We start from the raw sequence: 17,671 nt of genomic DNA on the forward strand, positions 1-17,671 counted from the left end.
AAATGGTGATAACATCCCTCTCTTTTTCAGTCCTATAGGTCTGAACTGCTACTGAAATCTTGCTGGGGGGTGATGGCTGGAGGAGTCTCCTGTTGGCCTCTGAGATAATGCTGTGTAACATAACTGCCCTACCTACTGAGGCAAGATGAAGAGATGCACTCTTGGGTCCTGTACTTAATTTTGTGCCTAAAGCAGGCCAAGGTACTCTGTGGGGTCTGGGAATTTGTTATGTAGTTTTCTGAGACTTTGATAAGTCAGTCTGAAATCCCTTTTTTTTTTTTCCTGGTATATAGTTAAAATTGACACTAATATGAGGCTACTGTAAAAATAGATAAATCCTTATTCTGCAATATGCATCTTTGGGATAGCCCACTTAGCCAGGCTCACTTTTGTATGCTGACCATACATGGCATTTTTCCTTTTATTTATATATATTTTTTTTCCTTATCACTGCAGTAATGCTTTTGGAAAGCTACCTGCAAAATCCAGTGGTTTTTACATCTACCTTCATTCCTCCCAGTGTTTTCCTGATGCAGAGGCAGACTTAGCCTAGTCTAAAGAAGCCAAGTAGAAGTAAAGTGCATATTCTGAAGAAGTTATTTCAGTTTTTACTGCCCCTCAAATATCTTTTAATATTGTGTAAATTTGCTTCCCCCTCGCTACTGCCACCAAACCTCCACGTGTTTGTTTCTTGTAGGTATTTCTTTTCTAACTACAGGCTAGCAAACTTGTCAAGGTGTGCTATGGGGCTGAATGCAACCCTCATGAGGAAATGGGATTTCTCAAGGTGCCAAGTTAAGATTAGAGGCAGATGAATGCCCCTGAGGTGGTCTGCTGGCCAAGGGCCAGGGCTGGGCTGGGATGCTGCCTGCTTTCCTCCTGTGTAGACCCTGTGCACTTGCTGCAGCTTTAATGCTGGAGGAGCTGATGGGCCCCAGCAGAGCCCGTCCCAGGCTGGCGGTGCTGGGCGTGCACATGCTGGGGAAGGGCCCTGACTGATGTGTTGTCAGGTGGCAGTGGCATTGGGACAGCTTAAAAAACCAGACCTGTCTACCCACCTATGACAAAGCCTTTATTCTTTTTTTCTGGAGAAAAAGCTCCTAGGATGATCTCAGGAAACACTGAGAAAGATGAGCTGTGTAACTTCCTGTGTTGGCATGGTGTGAAACAGCAAAGGGACTTGGCCCTCGGTCCCTGCGTGCCTTTTGGAGAGGCTCTGCTGGGAGGCGCTGGATGGCATCAGCCTCCCTCTTCCCACTGCCCTGGAGACTTTATCTTGCTTCATATTAATGCAGTCGAGGGTTTGAGAAGTAAGATCCTGATCCAATATTCATAATATAAAATTATGGAAGTAGCCAGAGACTTAGTAGCAAAAGTACACAGCACAGTAGGATGTTGAAATGATGGGTTTTGGGTCAAATATTTCTCTAATTGCAGAGGAAATTAGGCAAGCAGTTTATACAGGAGAAGCAGAACCAAAAGGAAAGTTCTCAGTTTTCCCCCTTGGCACATGCTGTTTCTCCAGAGAAGCTGTGGTGATCCTGCAAAGTTTGACAAGGAGGGTGTAACAAGTTCTTCCCTATTTTCTGGAAATCCCACCCTCTTTCCACAGCTTATCTAAGTTTCTATTTTGCATGTTGGTATTTGTACAAAGTTTCCACTGAGCCTCATGTTTTCTGTTGCAAATGAGCCTGTAACTAAAGCCATTATAGGTTGTTAGTTTTTTTTTTTTTTGAGCATTATATTTTCACATGGCTATTGCCCTGTTGAGTTTTTGTTCAGTTGATTGGCTGGTTTTTTTCCTGATATAGTTCAGAGGGTAAATAGAGTGATTTTGTGTTGTGTTTTTAAGGCTTAGAAAAGCATCCCAATTTGTTAAATTGGTTGGTCACCATAAAACTGATATTTGAGCAGAACATTACATATCCACAGAAAAACTGAGAGGACCCACAGTGCTGTACACGAGACAGAGGGCCTCTCTCCCAATATTGTTTTCCTTTTTATCTGTGCCTCATTTAAAGACATTTGCAAGGCAAAAGCCGTCTAGCTTCAACAACTAATCATGGAATAGAATATGTATCTTTATATGTTTGGTCAACATATTCTGTGAATTTAGGCAACATAGGATGTTTTCAGTAACACAGATGTGGAAGGAAAACTGGCAACTCTTGGTTAAAAACTTATAAATTATGGAGTATTTTGAATTAGACAAACATATAGTATGCACACCCACCCACACACCCACTTTGATGTAATCTAAACGCTGAATTCTTAGACCTGTGGTCTTTTTTTCAATTCTTAGATGTTAGTGCAAGGGTTTGCAAATGGGGATTCCTAAGTTTAGGACCAAACCTAGTCCAAAGCTGGATATAAGTGTTAGGAGGCCTGGCTCCCAGTCCTGATTTTGTAAAAAACTTATTGCGTGATCTTGCGTAAGGAATTCAGGGTTTTTTTTTTGTTCTACAATTTCCCTTTCAGGGAAGGGGAAGGATGTAATTGTTTCACAGTAGTGCTGCTGTTTACCAGCTTTTCAGAAAATGTTTCTTGAACTTTGGAAACTATAGAATAAATTCAAAGATGATAGGAGGAAATTATATTACTTTTCGGTTCAAAGTAATTTCCACTTATTGTAATCTTGCGCACATACACACATACCACATCCCCAAGTCAACAGAGCTACACACCTACTGTATTTGAAACAAAAATGAGTATTCTCCAGAACTATGTATCTCCAGAGGCTGGGTTATTAAGAAAAGAGAAATTTTGTTTAACATTAATGAGAGCATGAAAGGAATTGTTGAAAAGGATTTACACTATGTGATTCTCTGCTTTGTCAGGTATTGAAGAAAAAAAGGAAGTGTGAATGTATAGTGAGAACACCTGCGTTGGCTGTCTGGATTTGGCAGGGGTGGGAGGTTAGGGTTTCATCAATAAGATCCAAATAAAAAAATAGTTTTAGCTCACAAGTTGGTTTCAGGTTAAGGGATAATCAAGAGAAGACGACAACTCTCCCATAGTATAACAGACACTATAATAGGCATAAAACTATTGAGAAAGGTAGAATATTTTTAATTTCCCTGAAATGCACTGGGTTTGGCTTTTCTTAATTCTGTGGTAATAACCCTTATGGTAGAGAGTAGTTTCTTCACTGCTGAACCCGATGTGTTAATTTTTCCACCCAATCTTTTACCACCCTTCATTTCCCTTCTGGTCTCCCTATCACTTCTGGTACATTTGCTCCTACCTGCAATGACCAATGGATAAGCTATCAAGAACTAGCTAATGAAATTCAGGCATATGCCTATAGTCTCCTTCTCCTGGCTTGGGCTTTGGAATTTTGTTGAAAATGCTTAATTTTAGAAGACTTATTCTACTAATGAATGCATTTCATTGTTTTCCTAAAACCACTCCAGCTTTTCTTCTTGTGTTTGTCTACTCTTTCTGTTGACCAGGGGCCCATCTTTGTAGAAAGGTTAGTTTAACATGATGTAGTTGTGACTCAGGGAGAAGCAGCTGGACGTGCCTGAACTGCAGGGTCTGTTGGTACTGTGTGTTCTTCAGCAGCTTGAGTATTTTCACTCATTCAGGTTTACCCTGGTTCTTGCAGTAGAAATTCTCTTGTCAGGTACTATCATAAAATCAGTGTCAGACTTTATAAAACTGGTTTGTGTCTCAGCCTTATTTACAAAGAGAGGGTGAGACAGATGTTTCCAAAGCAGAAGTAATCATTCTAATTTGTACCAATATTTAATGAGTCCAAAAAAACCCCTACATCCATATATGTGTTAGGCGCAATCCCCATGTGCATTTGCTAGACTATGCAAATAAAATACTATATATAATATTAGCCTAGAACTAAGGGACTGGATGCAATGCAAAAAGAAAGAGTTTGTGAATTTTTCAGAGATGGACTTGGGGAGGTAAATTGCATATGTGCTTTGCTAAAAAAAAAGTAAAATTCATGTAACAGTTTGGTTACTGCCCACAAATATGTTTTTAGCAAGTATTTACACCCTCTTCTTTTTCTTCAACACAATGGAGAATGGCTGCACTCGGGAATCTCTGTATGATGATAAAGGTACATTTTTGTGCCCTACAACTGCCAGCAAAACAAACCTGGAGTGTTTGAATGCAGATTTAAATGTCCCCTAATGTTAAAAGCTCTTTGGATCTCTGTTTTAATTTATGCAATGATTAAGGCTGTCGTATATTTAATTCTTGTAAATGCAACAGGGACACTATAAAGTAAAGCTGCAGTCAAATTGACGTGTCCTTTGAAACAAAATAGGGAGGAGTAGAAAAAGAGAAACTCCTCTTTTACTTGTAGTATATCATATCTATGTATTAAACTGTCCCCTCAATACTCATGCTCTTGTCCCAGTTTTTTTGGTGAAGTGCATGCATGGCTAGCAGGTGCAAAGGCTCTGACAGGTTGCTGAAGCTTGGCAGCCAGGGGCCCCCATCCCTGCTTCCCAGGGCAGTGGGGAGAGATGCTGGGCTTCTCTGGGGCCCTTGGCTCTGCTCTTGGTAGTAAGGAGTTTACAAGGGACATTAGCCCAGCCTCTGTGAATTTTGGTGCATGCAAACAGAGGATAATAGCTCAAGCTCTGGTTTGCTGCTTGTTCATAAGTTTATGAACTTTAAATTGAAAAATCAGAGCACGCTTGAAATTAGTCACTAAAATGTCAAGTGATTGAACAGACATCAGGGTTTTCGCCCCAAAAACTTCAGCAGAGACCTGCCGAGTCCTCCCTGCCTGTATCATAGGTTTCCCTAGAAGATAGCTGAGAGCAACCCCAGGCCAACAGTAAGGTCAAATTTGAAATTTAATCTGGTTGAACCTTGAGTGGGAAACAAGAAGTGAAAACTGTCAACTGTGCCCAGATCCATTCAGATCACTTCTAGGGACAGTTTTGATACCAAATTATCCTTGTTATGCAAAGTTCCTCACCAACCGGCTGGTTCCCAGTTATGCATGGGGAGAAGCGGTGGCCACATCTGCTTCCCGTTTTGCCCTTTCAGAGACGAGCCATCTGTTTGGCCTCATCCCGAACAGCCTGCTCAGGGCTGATTAACTTCCTCACCCCCATCAGCCCCAGGCTCACTGTCTGCTGCAAGGTGTAGATTTTTTTTCTACTTTTTTTTTTCTTCTTTTTTCTTCCCTAACTGCTCATAAACCAGAACCTTCACTTCTCTCCCAAGGGACAGGAAGGCGTTGGTTTGTGTGATTTGCAGCCGTCACCAGTGGTAGCAACAGCAGCAGCTACCCTCTATCATTCACGTTTCATACGTGTGGTCAGGACAGATAAAACCAGGAATTGTTCTGTGTCCTGGGATGGTCTTTAAAGCAGTGACACCTTCCTTTATACAAAAAGAAAAAAAAAAAAGTTGTAATTTTAAATGCAGCAGAAGTCTCACTGCAGTTAACAGGGATCTGTTCATTTAGCAAGAGTCACGCTCACTGCAGCCTTTTTTTTGTTTAAATGCGATGAACTCCTGCCATCTGAAGCCTGGCTTTGGATTTCTCACTCCCATTTTCAGTGAAACTCTGCAAAAGTTTGTCCCTCCTGTTTCCTGCATAACCATGTTTTGGCCATTATAGCAGGATTTCAGAAATGCTGCATGTCTGACTCTGCCAGTGACTTCAGTCAGAATTGCATGTTCAGCAGCCCTGAAAAGTCAAAGTCTGTGGGCCCAAAATAAAGACACATCAAAAATTAAAATTTAGAACTGAAATAATGGACCTCCTGTTAAGATTCACATTTCTGTTGCCTTCCACAGGCCAGGTTTGAGGAATTTTTGTCTTCCATGATGCATTTGGACCAGTATTTGTTCTCATCTACCATTTTCCTTCCAGAAAAGAAGCTGCCCGTGTTTCATGCTGGTGGACACTATCTGGCTGGCCCATAACTGGGAAGGATGCCCTGGAGTTCTGACCCACAAGACAGGCATGAACAGTTTTTTCAGAAATAAGACATTTTGGTTTTCCAGTTGCCACGTTTTCAGCTTTCAAACTGTCAGTACTGCTGTTGAAACTTGAAGCTTTCAGTGAAAGCTTTTCCTTTATTTTTTACCATCTCACAAGCTGCCAAAAGCAGTGCAATATCTTCAGTACACTGGCAAAGTCAGGAGCATTTCTAACCCCTTTATCCAAATAAGATGTTGAATGATTCACACACACACATCAAAAAAATAGGAAATTGTGACATTATCAGGTCTGCATGCTCCAGATCTGGCTCTGAGTTCTCATTTTGGTATCTACTGAAAGTATCATGTGTGTTTTAGTATATTTCTTGATTTCAAAAGCATTGGTTGTTGAGCACACGTTAACACTATTTTGCTGTTTAGATGCTTATGTATGGACTGGGAAGCCTTTCTGGGGATTCGAGGCTAAAAACAATCACCCCCGCTCGTTGTAGGTTTTGTCTGTGTAACAATTTGTATCTTGGTACCTACCACAGTTTCTGATGTACTATAATCAAGTTATTGGAAACTATAAAGGAAAAAGTATAAATACGATGATTTGAAGGAAGTCTTTGAAACGTAACAGACGGATGCCCGGAATAGATTTTTGAGGTACACAATCTTGCATCTAAATCTGTGGATGTCTCTACTTTGGTTCAAGAAGAGTCACCTGCTGACACAGAAATTTGTAATTTGTTTCATTTACTTAGAACTAGCTATGATGGGGAACAAAGGAATTAGGATGTTAGTTCCTTCTTGCAGACAACTAGTCATAATTTATGACAAAACTATATCACATAAACTTAAGGAAAATTTAGATTTTGGAGACCTGTAAAAGAATTAATTGCAATACCATTACAGTTTGTTTTGGGTTTCTTTTCCTATTTTTTAAAATCTCATTTTGTTCATAATAATACAGTTTTTAAAATGGAAATATTTTTAAAACTATATAAATGGTGCTTTTTTAAAGCAAAACGCTGATTCTTGTTTGCATTAAATATCTGATGTGAAACTGTGCTGGAATCTGAAGGGATGCCCACAGAGAAATCACCTTTGTTATGGCAAATAGTAGAAATAATTTCACTATGTTTTATTTTGAATTACCATGAGATTCTACATGCAGAGGTAATTGTGTTCTGTAATGACTTTGTCTAGTTGGTGGGAGGGAAGGGTAAGAGGAGAGGGCTGAAGAGGAAGCAACTGTCTCAAAGTCGGCTGCTCACAGGAGCTGCATGTGTTTTTTGGACGGGGACACTCGAGGTAGCAGGTAGCCAGTTTAGGACTTGATCTTCAGCTAGATAAGCAAGGCTGCCTCATGTAAGTGGTGAGCATGGGGTGATGACAGAGCCTGGCTTTTTCTGGCCCCAAAGGATGGGTTGTGAGGACAGCATGGATGGACCCCCCATGGAGTGGGGTGTGAGTGCGGCAGTGGTGGCTGAGGCCCCACTCAAGGTTCAGCGCTTCCTGAGCCCACAGAGCTCTGTGTGAGCCTGCACCTCACCTTACATTGTGCCCCCCGCCCCCAGTCACCACCCCACAGACACAGGGCCTCCTGCTGTGCCCAACGACTTCATCACCCACAAGCAGAGTGAGAAAAGGATTCAGGGGTTTGGGTTTTTTTACCTTGTTCTTTTGTCTTAAAGGATGCATCTCACTTTGCAGGCATAATTTAATAACATTTCCAATTTTTATGAAATTTGCTTTTTTTTTTAAATACAAGATTCTCAAAGAAAAATGAAGTTACAATATAAAACCACAGAAAAAAAAAGTGTAAATACAACTTTTCTATTAGAAAAGGCAGTGCATGGGGAAGGACTGGGAAGCAGTCATTTTTTACTTTTTAAAAACAAGACATAAACTTAAAGCTACTCACACATTTACTCCTTTTAAATTTCAGCTAAGCTATATCAGGGTATTGCACGGTAGCAAAAAAAAGAGAAAAAGGGAGGTTACACTAAACTAGTTTTCCGAGGGCGCAGTTTGTTTCGATGTACACAGACACAACATCCTATTTTCATGCCATCCTTTCATATGTTCATAAATAAAATTATTGAATCACTTGTCTCAAAACCAATTGAAGATGATTTTGTGCAAAAGAGAAAGAAACACTGGAAAAAACAAACCTAAGAAAGCCCTTTCGTGAACAGAGCCATTTGCTCCTACCCTTAGACTATGCCCTCTCATACATTGTGCTTTAATATACTTACTTATACTACTGTACTGTTTAATATACAACATCAACATATTCTGTTATAGTATAAATAAGAAAACTCCAGAGCCAGGAAACAAACCCACTGTGACTGACAGTGCATCATCATGTCATATAAACCACTTTAGATCTATATACAAATACATATGTATATAAAATATTAATGATACACAAAGCCACAGACAGGGCATGTGCATGTCAGCAAGAGAAGTGACACAGAGACTCGGACATGTGCACGTGTGCACAGAGATGTTGTGAAGGCAGCAAACCTACCCAGTAATTAGAAATCACATTTCAAAGCCTTGTTTGAGGCAGTTTTAAAGTCCACTGGAGCTGTGCTTGTTTACACGGTTCATGAACGTGGCATTACTTGTGTCAGATTTTGGTAAAAACAAAGAAACAAAACCACCTGAGTAAGCTTCTGTCCCACTCCCCTTTATAGCCCGGGGTCTCTTAAAATAAGGGGTTAAAAAAAATTATGGCATGGGGTATATATAGTGACCTAAATCGTAGAAGAGCAGGAAAGAGGTGTAAGAGCAATAAAAGCAGAATGTTTCTGTACAGCCAGTGTCTGATCTCACACAGGGCGTTGCAGCAGGGCTAGGAAATTACTTTGTCCCCTCTTGGTTGGTATTGATCAAACTTGGAGAGGGGTAAGAACAGCTGAATATATCCCTACCAGTTATGAAAAATGAATCTGTTTCAACTGTATTTAAATAGAAAGAATTATTAATGGAAACTCATCGAGTAAGCCCCCCCCTTAAAGGTTCTCTTCAGGTTATTTCTATACAAAATATTCAATAATACCTCTTTGCCAGGTACAGTCTGTCTTGAAGCTGAATGTGTAGCAGGCATTGGTGACAAAACCATATCTGAGGCATGAAAGTGACCAGCAATTCCTTGTGCCCACCCCCTTCACAACATCTTAGGCTGGAAGGCAACAAGAATAAAGTCTCAGCTGAGCTATAATGTGGGAGTGGAGGGGCATCAATGAAGTCTCTTAAGGCAACCGAGGTATAGTGTAGGAATGGAGGATGTCGCCTTTGGGTCTGTAGTTTATACCACTCATTTTGGGGAGATTGTTGGCCATCCTGTATGTATGAGCCCACCTAACATGTCCTTGCGATGTGTTCTCACTGCTGTGGGTACCTGCACCAGGTCTGGAGACATTCAGACACAGCATTCACATCTGTTGACAAAGCTGCTGAACTGTCAGTGACACGTTCATTGTAAGAACACTGCTGTGCCCACGTGTCAGGTGAAGCAAGCTGGCATGAGCTGGCATGAAAAGCTAAGGCCTGTATAGCATGCCTTACATAGCATATAGAAGCATATATTTGTAATTCGTTCTTTCATCAGTATCTTTCCTCTAGGTTCAGTGTTGTTGCTCCTGACTTACACCTGCAAAAGTGAAAGCAGAAGAGGGAACTCTGCGTGCCTGTAATAGTACATGTATATAGGAAATGTGCTTCAAATATAGCTACAAGTATCAGGCCACTTTGGCCTAGATGCAAGCAGTTCATGGTCCCTTCAAATCTTTTTTATAATAAACAGATGTGCTTGCATGCACTTATGCATGGAAAATGTGTAAATGTATGACAAGACTGCTAGTCTTGTAGGTTATTTGATTGTGTTTATTGCAAAATATCCAGCTATTATCACAGTGGAAGTATTAATACATTAAGTTACTAAGATGGGTTATTTTTATGGATGTTGCCCAGGAAGTATTGTAGCACTGATGACAGATTTTTATGCAGCTGCAAAAATTTCTTTTTGCCCAGTCTTAAATTACGAGGGTGTTCAGGGAAAGAAAAGAAATATTTGGAAGAGGAAGCTAAGTAGCAGCTTTAAAAAAAAAAAAAAAGTATTTTTAAAATATCAGCTGTGTTTGGAGTTAAAATCTATTTGTCACAGAATTTTGATTATAATTGAAGGTACAGTATCTGAAGCAGAACCCACCATGGAGAAAGCTTTTGGTGGACCTTGCTGCACTCTGCAAAGTGCTGCAGTCTCTGGTCTCCCTTCTGCAAAACCCACCATTTTTTTAACCTTAAGATTAGTTCCCTGAAGTAAAAGTAACTCAAAGCAGGTAGTGAAATGACTAAGTGAATAGGAAGTCAAGGTTCTCAGCACCTTTGTGGGGCTTGGTCCCTCATGAAACGGCAAATGCCAGGAAAAAAGAAGGCAGCTGCAAATTTTGACTGGCTGGTTTAATTCATCTGAGTGCTTTAAAAGTAATTAAGTGCAACACATGAGTAAAGCCACAAAATCTACAAGAGGACATCTTCTGTGCAAGCAAAATGGGATTTTTTTCATATGTAAGAGAGGGATATTTGGGTATTTTCCAGACAGTTTAAAAAGATGAAAAATGTGCATAAGGAGACTTTCCCCACACATATATCTATCTAGTGCTTCTCTCAACTGTACATCATACTTTTCTAAATAACTGAAACTTTAAAAAGAAAGAAAAATTAAATACATTGTAACTTGTTTATACAGAGAGAGGAGGGGTTGCTTAACAAAAAGTGGGGTTTTATTGGATAGGAAGGGAAAATATTTATTCAAAGAAGAGCCAACAATACCCTTTTTCTATACATTAAATGCAATTTGTACTTCACAGAGTATATTACAAGGGTGTCTTCTTTCTTTCACATTCCTGCCCACCTGCCTAGTGACACAAAGCGTGTTGTGATGTCAATACCAGTAGCACCCTTGCAGGTGAAAACATTCTACTTTTTACCACCAACGCAACTCAGAACCTTCTGGCTGGGGAGTCCTGTCCCATCCCAGCTGTTTGTGAGATCATCTGAGATGGGCCCCTCCTTCTTTAGTTGAGTTCAATCTTCCCAAAAGAGTCAAATAATACCAGGAAGTAAAAAAACATACATCTGGTAGAAGAGCCCAACGCTCAGGGTGTTAAGAGAGAAAGCTTGGCCACTCCTGCCTGTTGTGTCCTCGTCGTGTGGTGCATCCTTGGCATGGTTAACAGTTCTGGCAAGGGAGGTTTGCAAGAAGCATCAGTTAAGGGAAGGGCTTTCAGTTATGTGACTACAAAAGCTCCTACTTACATTACTAAAGGTTTTTGGTGATCAAACATTTTCAGTAAAAACTCATTTTAGAAAACTGAATTGCAATGCATGCTACCAAAACGAAATCTCTTTTCTTGTGAGAAAAAATTGCTGAACTTCTGATTCTCTTGTTACTTTTACTGTCCAGTTGACTTGTGCTTTGTTGCTGTCATGGCTCGTGCAGCTCCAGTAACACAGCTGTTGAGGCTAGATCTGTGCCAGAGGAGTTCTAAGTCATGTGGAAACGGTGCTCCCCTCGAGTTATGTGGGAAGAGAATTCGTACCTGTCCTGGCTATGGTAGCCACACATGTTGCACTCAAAAGGATCGCGGAACCCGTGGCAACCCATATGGATTGTATACATCACATGATCCAAGAAAAGGACTCGACAGTGTTCACACTTGTAAACTTTCACTTGCTCCCCATTGCTGCTGATCACTTTGAAAGCATCCTGGGAATTGTCAGTACCTGCTCTCAAGACATCATATTGCCTGTTTTCTTCTTTTATAGAGATGCCATTTCTTGCATGGGGACCTATATGGTTTGTCAGGTAGATCAAACCACTGCGCTCCTCATTATTGCTCTCTGTATCTGTTGAGTCTTGGCAGCTGTTGCTGGGAGAGGCGTCTCGTTCGGAGGAGACAGATTTGGCTTTGGAAAGCAACAACAAGTTTTCCACTGCGCTGTCCTGAGGAAGGTTGGAGCGAACCTGACTGTCCCCAAGAGGTTTGTGGAGCTGATACATGGGGCTGATGACAGGCACCACCTCAGAACCTCCTGGTGGTGTCTGGACAAGGGGACGCAAGGACTCTGCCCCCAGGTAACTGATGGCATTATTAATGGCCTGGTCGATAACGTGTGTCTGCATAATCTCGTTCTCCTTCTCATAGTTGGTGGTGGCATCGTATGGAAGGTCAGGCAAACACTTTTCACCTGCATTGAACAACAGTGAGAAGTCAGACGGTTGATTTCTACACAATTAAGGAACTGCACATCATGGATTAATAAAACATGGAAGAAGAGAGTTGACCAAATCCACCTCTGAAATCCACCTGAAGTATTCACAGTTCTCTAATATAGCTGGGCAGAAAAACGGTGGGTTGGTGGGTTTTTTTTAGCCTGCTAAATAATCTGAGGGCTTTGGAAAAGCAAATGGATGAAAAACAGATTCTGGAAATAATTATATGGGACTCAGGGGCGCTACAGACCAAGTGCTTCATCCTCTCTTTCTCATTTCTAACTGGAGTCCCTACAGTGAGCTGGGGCATTTTCTTTGTGGTTAATGAAGCCAGTGTACCAGCACAATCACAGTGAGCCTGGCCTCCATGCTTCAGAGCATGAAGCACATTGTCAATATTTTTCCTTAAAGTATTACATTCTTAGACTGGAAATTGTATGTTTTAATTTTAGACCTTCAGTTTCTTAGAAATAACCCACATTGCAATGTGGTCATACATCATTTTAAAGAAAAAATCAACAAAAACTTTACATTTTGTACTGCCACCACCTCCCCACACCTTGTTTTTAAATAAGCCATGTTAGACACATTATCATTACCACATTACCCATGTTCCTAAATATTTTGTGTCAAAAAGTTGTCACGTACAAGAGTAACCAAGAACCATGGAAAAAAATTTAAGTGCATTTGTAGTTAGAATATATTTTTCCTACAAGGTAAAAAGCCCTATATAGAGGAAGATTACTTGTTACATGTAACTTGACTCTGTTTGGATGCCAAAAGTAAGGGGAAAATCTTTAACTTTTTTAAAATCAGACTGCACTTACGTATCTATAGCTGGATACCCTAGTATTGAACACAAGTTTCACTACAATTTCCCCCAAATTCCTGGACAGACAGGACTAAGTAAAATGTAGAAGCAAAAGTTAGGAGTGGAAGAAACTATTTAAATGCACAGATACTGATTTTATGAACTTAAGCAGTGTTCTCAAACAGTGTAAACCATCAATGTTATTATTAGGCCTCTAATAAACTTATGCAAATGAAAAGGGGTAAAAGATTTCTACAGATTCCTGTAGCCTACTAATAAGAGAATGTTTGTAGTCTGGATGGACTTTCTAGCTCTGCAGATCTTGGGAAACACTGAAAGCCACAAACATCTCTATATGCTGTCATTATTTCCTGATCAATATGAAATTTGCTGGTAGGTCTCACAGAGTCCTAATTTGTCAAAAGAAATGCTAGAAGAAGCACGGAAAAATTACCAGAAGGTCTGCACATTACTTTATCAATAATTTCCCACCCAGTTTCTACTCAAATTGACTATCCAAGGTCAGTGAAGAGCACAGAAACCTTCTAGCATGACACTATTGCAAGGATGGGGACCAAAGTGTAGGAAGTCCTTCTGTCCATATTTCCCACATGATGTGGTTTCATGCTAGTTTGTCCATGCTCTGCAGGCAGAGAAAGAAATACTCTGAACATTGTGTAAGTTCCTATAGGGGATGTAGGGTACAGACACCTTCTAGCTGTGCTGCATAAGCTTCCAGTTCCTCTTGTTTTCTTTCCCAATCATTCTGCCAATTTGAGAAGCCCTTTACTGGAGTGTATTCTTTTTTTCTTCAAGATTTATCCTTGATAATGCTACAGTTTTCAGGCAGAATTTGATGCTTAAGATTCAAAATAGGCATTGTGAAAGACTCTTGAATTAAATACAGAAAACCCTTCCTAATATGAATTTATACACTTGATTCAAGGAGGATACAATGAGGCCAATATCATTTATATTCCATGGGCACAGCACACCACTGAAAAGTGGGACTGGTCTTCATTATACATGCAATTTTGGGTATCCAGAAGGCATGATTTCAATATCTGTTTCTTGGGTAGTATTTGCTTTATGTAGCATAACTAGTTGGTAGTTGCCTGAGAGGATCAAGTGTTCATGAGAAAAATTTGTTTTCAAGTGAAGTGTCTGAAACAGACACAAACCTAAGGTAGGCAGGTACCATTTCTATATCTGGGCAATGCAGGTAATACTTGCACTCATTAAAAATAATAGCTCATTTCTGTGGTTATTAGAGCATAAGTAAATTAAACTGCTAATGGTTTGATGTGCTTCAAGTTTTGCACTGCTCAGGATTCTGAAGCAAGTACTTAAAAGGTAAAAATGCATTCAGTGCACATGGACACCATTTTTCTTAGTATTTTTTAATCCCTCTCTTTTCTCAGCTGCTTATTTTTTTAAAGCACGATAACCATGTGTCAACCTTTCATGCAGTTCTGATCTGGGTTTGGATGACCCAGTTCTGCTTTTGGGTCTGGGAGCTATTCCAGTTTGGAATACAGAGAGAATTTTACAGGTAACTGGCTGAATTTGGTGAACAATCTCACTTTTGAAAGTTAATGAATTCAGTCTTGAGAAAAAACTAGCAAAGCAGAAGACAGTCCTTCCCTTATGTGAAGGATGCCCTTTGCTCCTTCTCCCTGGGATTGGGACGAGATGATAATCTGCAGGAGCAATAAACATGTCTTACTACCCAAAACCTCTACTGATCAGCTGGCCCAACCTTGAATTAATCATAAATGTACCTATTACATGAAGCAGCAGGTGAGGACTGGAAAGGAAAGGATTTGGGGGCATTTTCTTGTCAGGAAAGTTTGCCCTTTTGAAGGTTAGCAAATTTCCATAAATATCTGCTGTCAGTAGGTTGTCTTCCCACACTGCACACTGAATAACTAACCAACAGGAAACTCTGCCCTTCTAAAACTCATAGTTAAACTGGCTTTCTTTACTGTTTCTTGGGGTGAAGAGAGAAAAGGAGAATGATACAGCTAGTCCACACCCACAGATACATTGCATATAGGATACTTGCTAGTACCTTTTAAAGTTTAACACTTCTGGTCTTCCTGGAACTTTCACAGAATTAGTATTTTGCCTAATCCAATCAGTTCCTAGAGTGTCTAAACTAATATGGTTTGCCTCACACAGCTGACATATTTTGGTAGCTACCTCTACTACAACTTTTGTCTTTTTATAAGCATTTTTTATCCTTGACTACCTCCTGGAATTGTTGCCTTTGGACTTGAAAAAAAATTGGACTTTATTTTAAAACTTTTTGTTGCACCTCCTGATGTAGCTGAGATTCCCTTTTCCTTGTCTAGGAAATACTAATTTTCCTTTCAGCCTTGTGTCCTTGTTGAATAAAGTGTATTTGCATTTTCTGTCCCACAAACTGGTCTTTTTTTGCCTTGACTTTTGACTGAAGACTTTCTCAATGTGTGTTTTATTTCAAAGACTTTAGTTTTATCTGATTGTCTCCTATAGAATAATATTATAAAAGATTGTGCAGAGAATGATAAAAGAATCTAACTGGGTATGAGTATATGATGTTCTCTGATTTCCCATGTTTTTATTTATTTAAGACTAACCCTCCATAGCTGACAAAATATTGTCTGTGGGTCTCACAGAACTGGTGTAACCACTGCTTAATAAACAAAACAATATATGTGGAGCCTTCATTTTTATAGGCATGACATCAAATTTTTCAGTGTTAAGACAGGAACTACTAGGTGCAAATGGGCATGAAGATTTTGCATCATTCATAGAAGTACCCAAAGATCTTTTCATTTAGGTATTTTTCTCAGACATATCCATGATCATTTTGGGCTTTAGAAGTATACAGACTTTATCAAAGGGTGAAGAATATTACCCACTCTATGTTCAACTACTAACAAACACTTTCAGAAACACCAATAAGCCCAGATCTGAATGTCATCCAAGAATTCAATAAAATAACTCTGAAAGTGTGGTCAAATGCTATCCCAACAAGAAACTTCTATTCCTATCTTTGGGTTCTTAAGGCAACTTTAAGAGCCCGTCCAGATCTTGTAATAATCTGGTTCATAAACTTTTAAAAAGGCAGGAAAAAGATTTAAATTTGATCTCCAGATGTGGAAATTTAAACATGCAGAAATGTATGCTGGAGATATTTATTTGGGTTTTTTCCCCCCCAACAAATCTCTGTATCTGATTCTGTAGAGATACATACTATTAATTTATCAAACCAAGTAAAATCATAAAGCAAAAGTAAAAATCTTGTAATATTTTTGGGGGGGTTGTTTTGTTTTATTTTTTAGGAGACAGCAAACGTTTAACTCTTACCAACAAATTTCTGAGGCATAGAGCTCTTACGTTTGGCGACGTTACTTGCTAGTCTATCCAGCACGAGGGCTCTTTCTGACCCTATCTTGCACAGGTCTTCAGCCATTTCACTCTGGTTAGTTTCCTCTTTTATGACTGAAATCAAATGACATCAGAAGGGTTAGGCAGGCTTGTTCCATTTTAATGGAACTGTTGTCTTCAGGTTATTGTTTGTCAGCCCATGTCTTTTAGCTCCCAAGCAGCTGGACGGAGGAGCTCACCATATCAGACACAGGACAGTTCTGACTCTTGGTAACAAAGTCCCTCACACTGATTAATCTACATACATATTCACGTTTCCCTCGTTTAGGATACAAAAATGAGATAGCAACTGTAAGGTTTCTGCCTGTACGTCATGCAATCACTCCACCCTTGTTCTACAGCCACTCTGCATTTCTGTGAATAAATGAGGCCCTAACATTACACTGGACATGAAGCAGTTTATTGTTTCACCCTCCCGCTGACACCCCCCACTGTCCCTCTGCACCTCTCCGAGTGAAAGCACTTGTTTTCTTTAGCAGGAAAAATTGATAACTTCTCAACTCCAGCAGTGGAATATATATTTGCAAGCTACACCAACCCTTCTCTCCAGCCCCTTTTTCCCCTAGCAAATATTTAGATACTTCCTTGATGCAATTTATATTTTAAATAACCATTTAAATTGATAAAATCACACCTACAGTGGAACACTGATTTCCAACACTCAAACCTGTTTCCCAACCTCCTGCTGCTGCTGAGACACTGTAGAATTAGGAGCTTAGCTGTGAGGCTCTAGGAAAAGAAGACTATTTCACTTTCACTATATTTTACTTCAGTATTTTCCTGCAGAAACAAAAGGGATGTATGAAAATGCACTGTCAAAACAATGACTATGAAAAATGAATGGAAAAGTATTTCTGACTTTGAGCATCTAAAGGGAAGGTGATATGCAGTGAAATCAGAGCAGAGTTGTTTTGTTGGGGGTTGTTTTTTGCTTTTTGCTTTTTGTTTGGTTGGTTTTTTGTTTTGTTCTTGTTGTTTGTCAAGGCCGAGAGAGGGGTTAATTTTACTTTTACCTGCTACTCAGATATGGACATTTTTCCTGAACTTGTGAGATTCTATTAAAGGAAGAAGCAAAAGATGATTTTTAGGCTTTGATTCTTTAAGCTGTTTCAATTAGGTGCCCCGCTCTGCTACATTTTGCCTTCTGTGCCTGCTGAGAATTCCTTTTATCGCTGGATTTACTGGTTCACAGAACCCATTACTCTGGTACCTAAGTGTTTCTCAAT

At 39.8% G+C, this 17,671-nt stretch overlaps 1 protein-coding gene across 11 annotated transcripts in view; it reads right to left on the minus strand.

The window, feature by feature from the left end:
* Positions 1-9,786: 9,786 nt before the first annotated feature.
* IKZF1 (IKAROS family zinc finger 1) overlaps positions 9,787-17,671 on the minus strand; it is a 108,505-nt gene continuing 100,620 nt past the window's right edge. For 9 of the 11 annotated variants that reach the window (XM_027680760.1, XM_027680686.1, XM_027680667.1 and 6 more), the window contains 2 exons: positions 16,365-16,499; positions 9,787-12,174 (listed from right to left, as the gene is read on the minus strand). In XM_027680760.1, the coding sequence (XP_027536561.1) occupies positions 11,471-12,174; positions 16,365-16,499 (839 nt within the window). In that variant the 3' untranslated portion in view covers positions 9,787-11,470. The remainder of the gene's footprint in view (positions 12,175-16,364; positions 16,500-17,671) is intronic. The other 2 variants (XM_027680676.1, XM_027680697.1) reach the window with 2 other exon arrangements.

This window comes from Neopelma chrysocephalum, unplaced genomic scaffold (genome assembly GCF_003984885.1).
Source record: "Neopelma chrysocephalum unplaced genomic scaffold, ASM398488v2 Primary Assembly neopelma1_22b, whole genome shotgun sequence".
Taxonomy (NCBI): domain Eukaryota; kingdom Metazoa; phylum Chordata; class Aves; order Passeriformes; family Pipridae; genus Neopelma; species Neopelma chrysocephalum.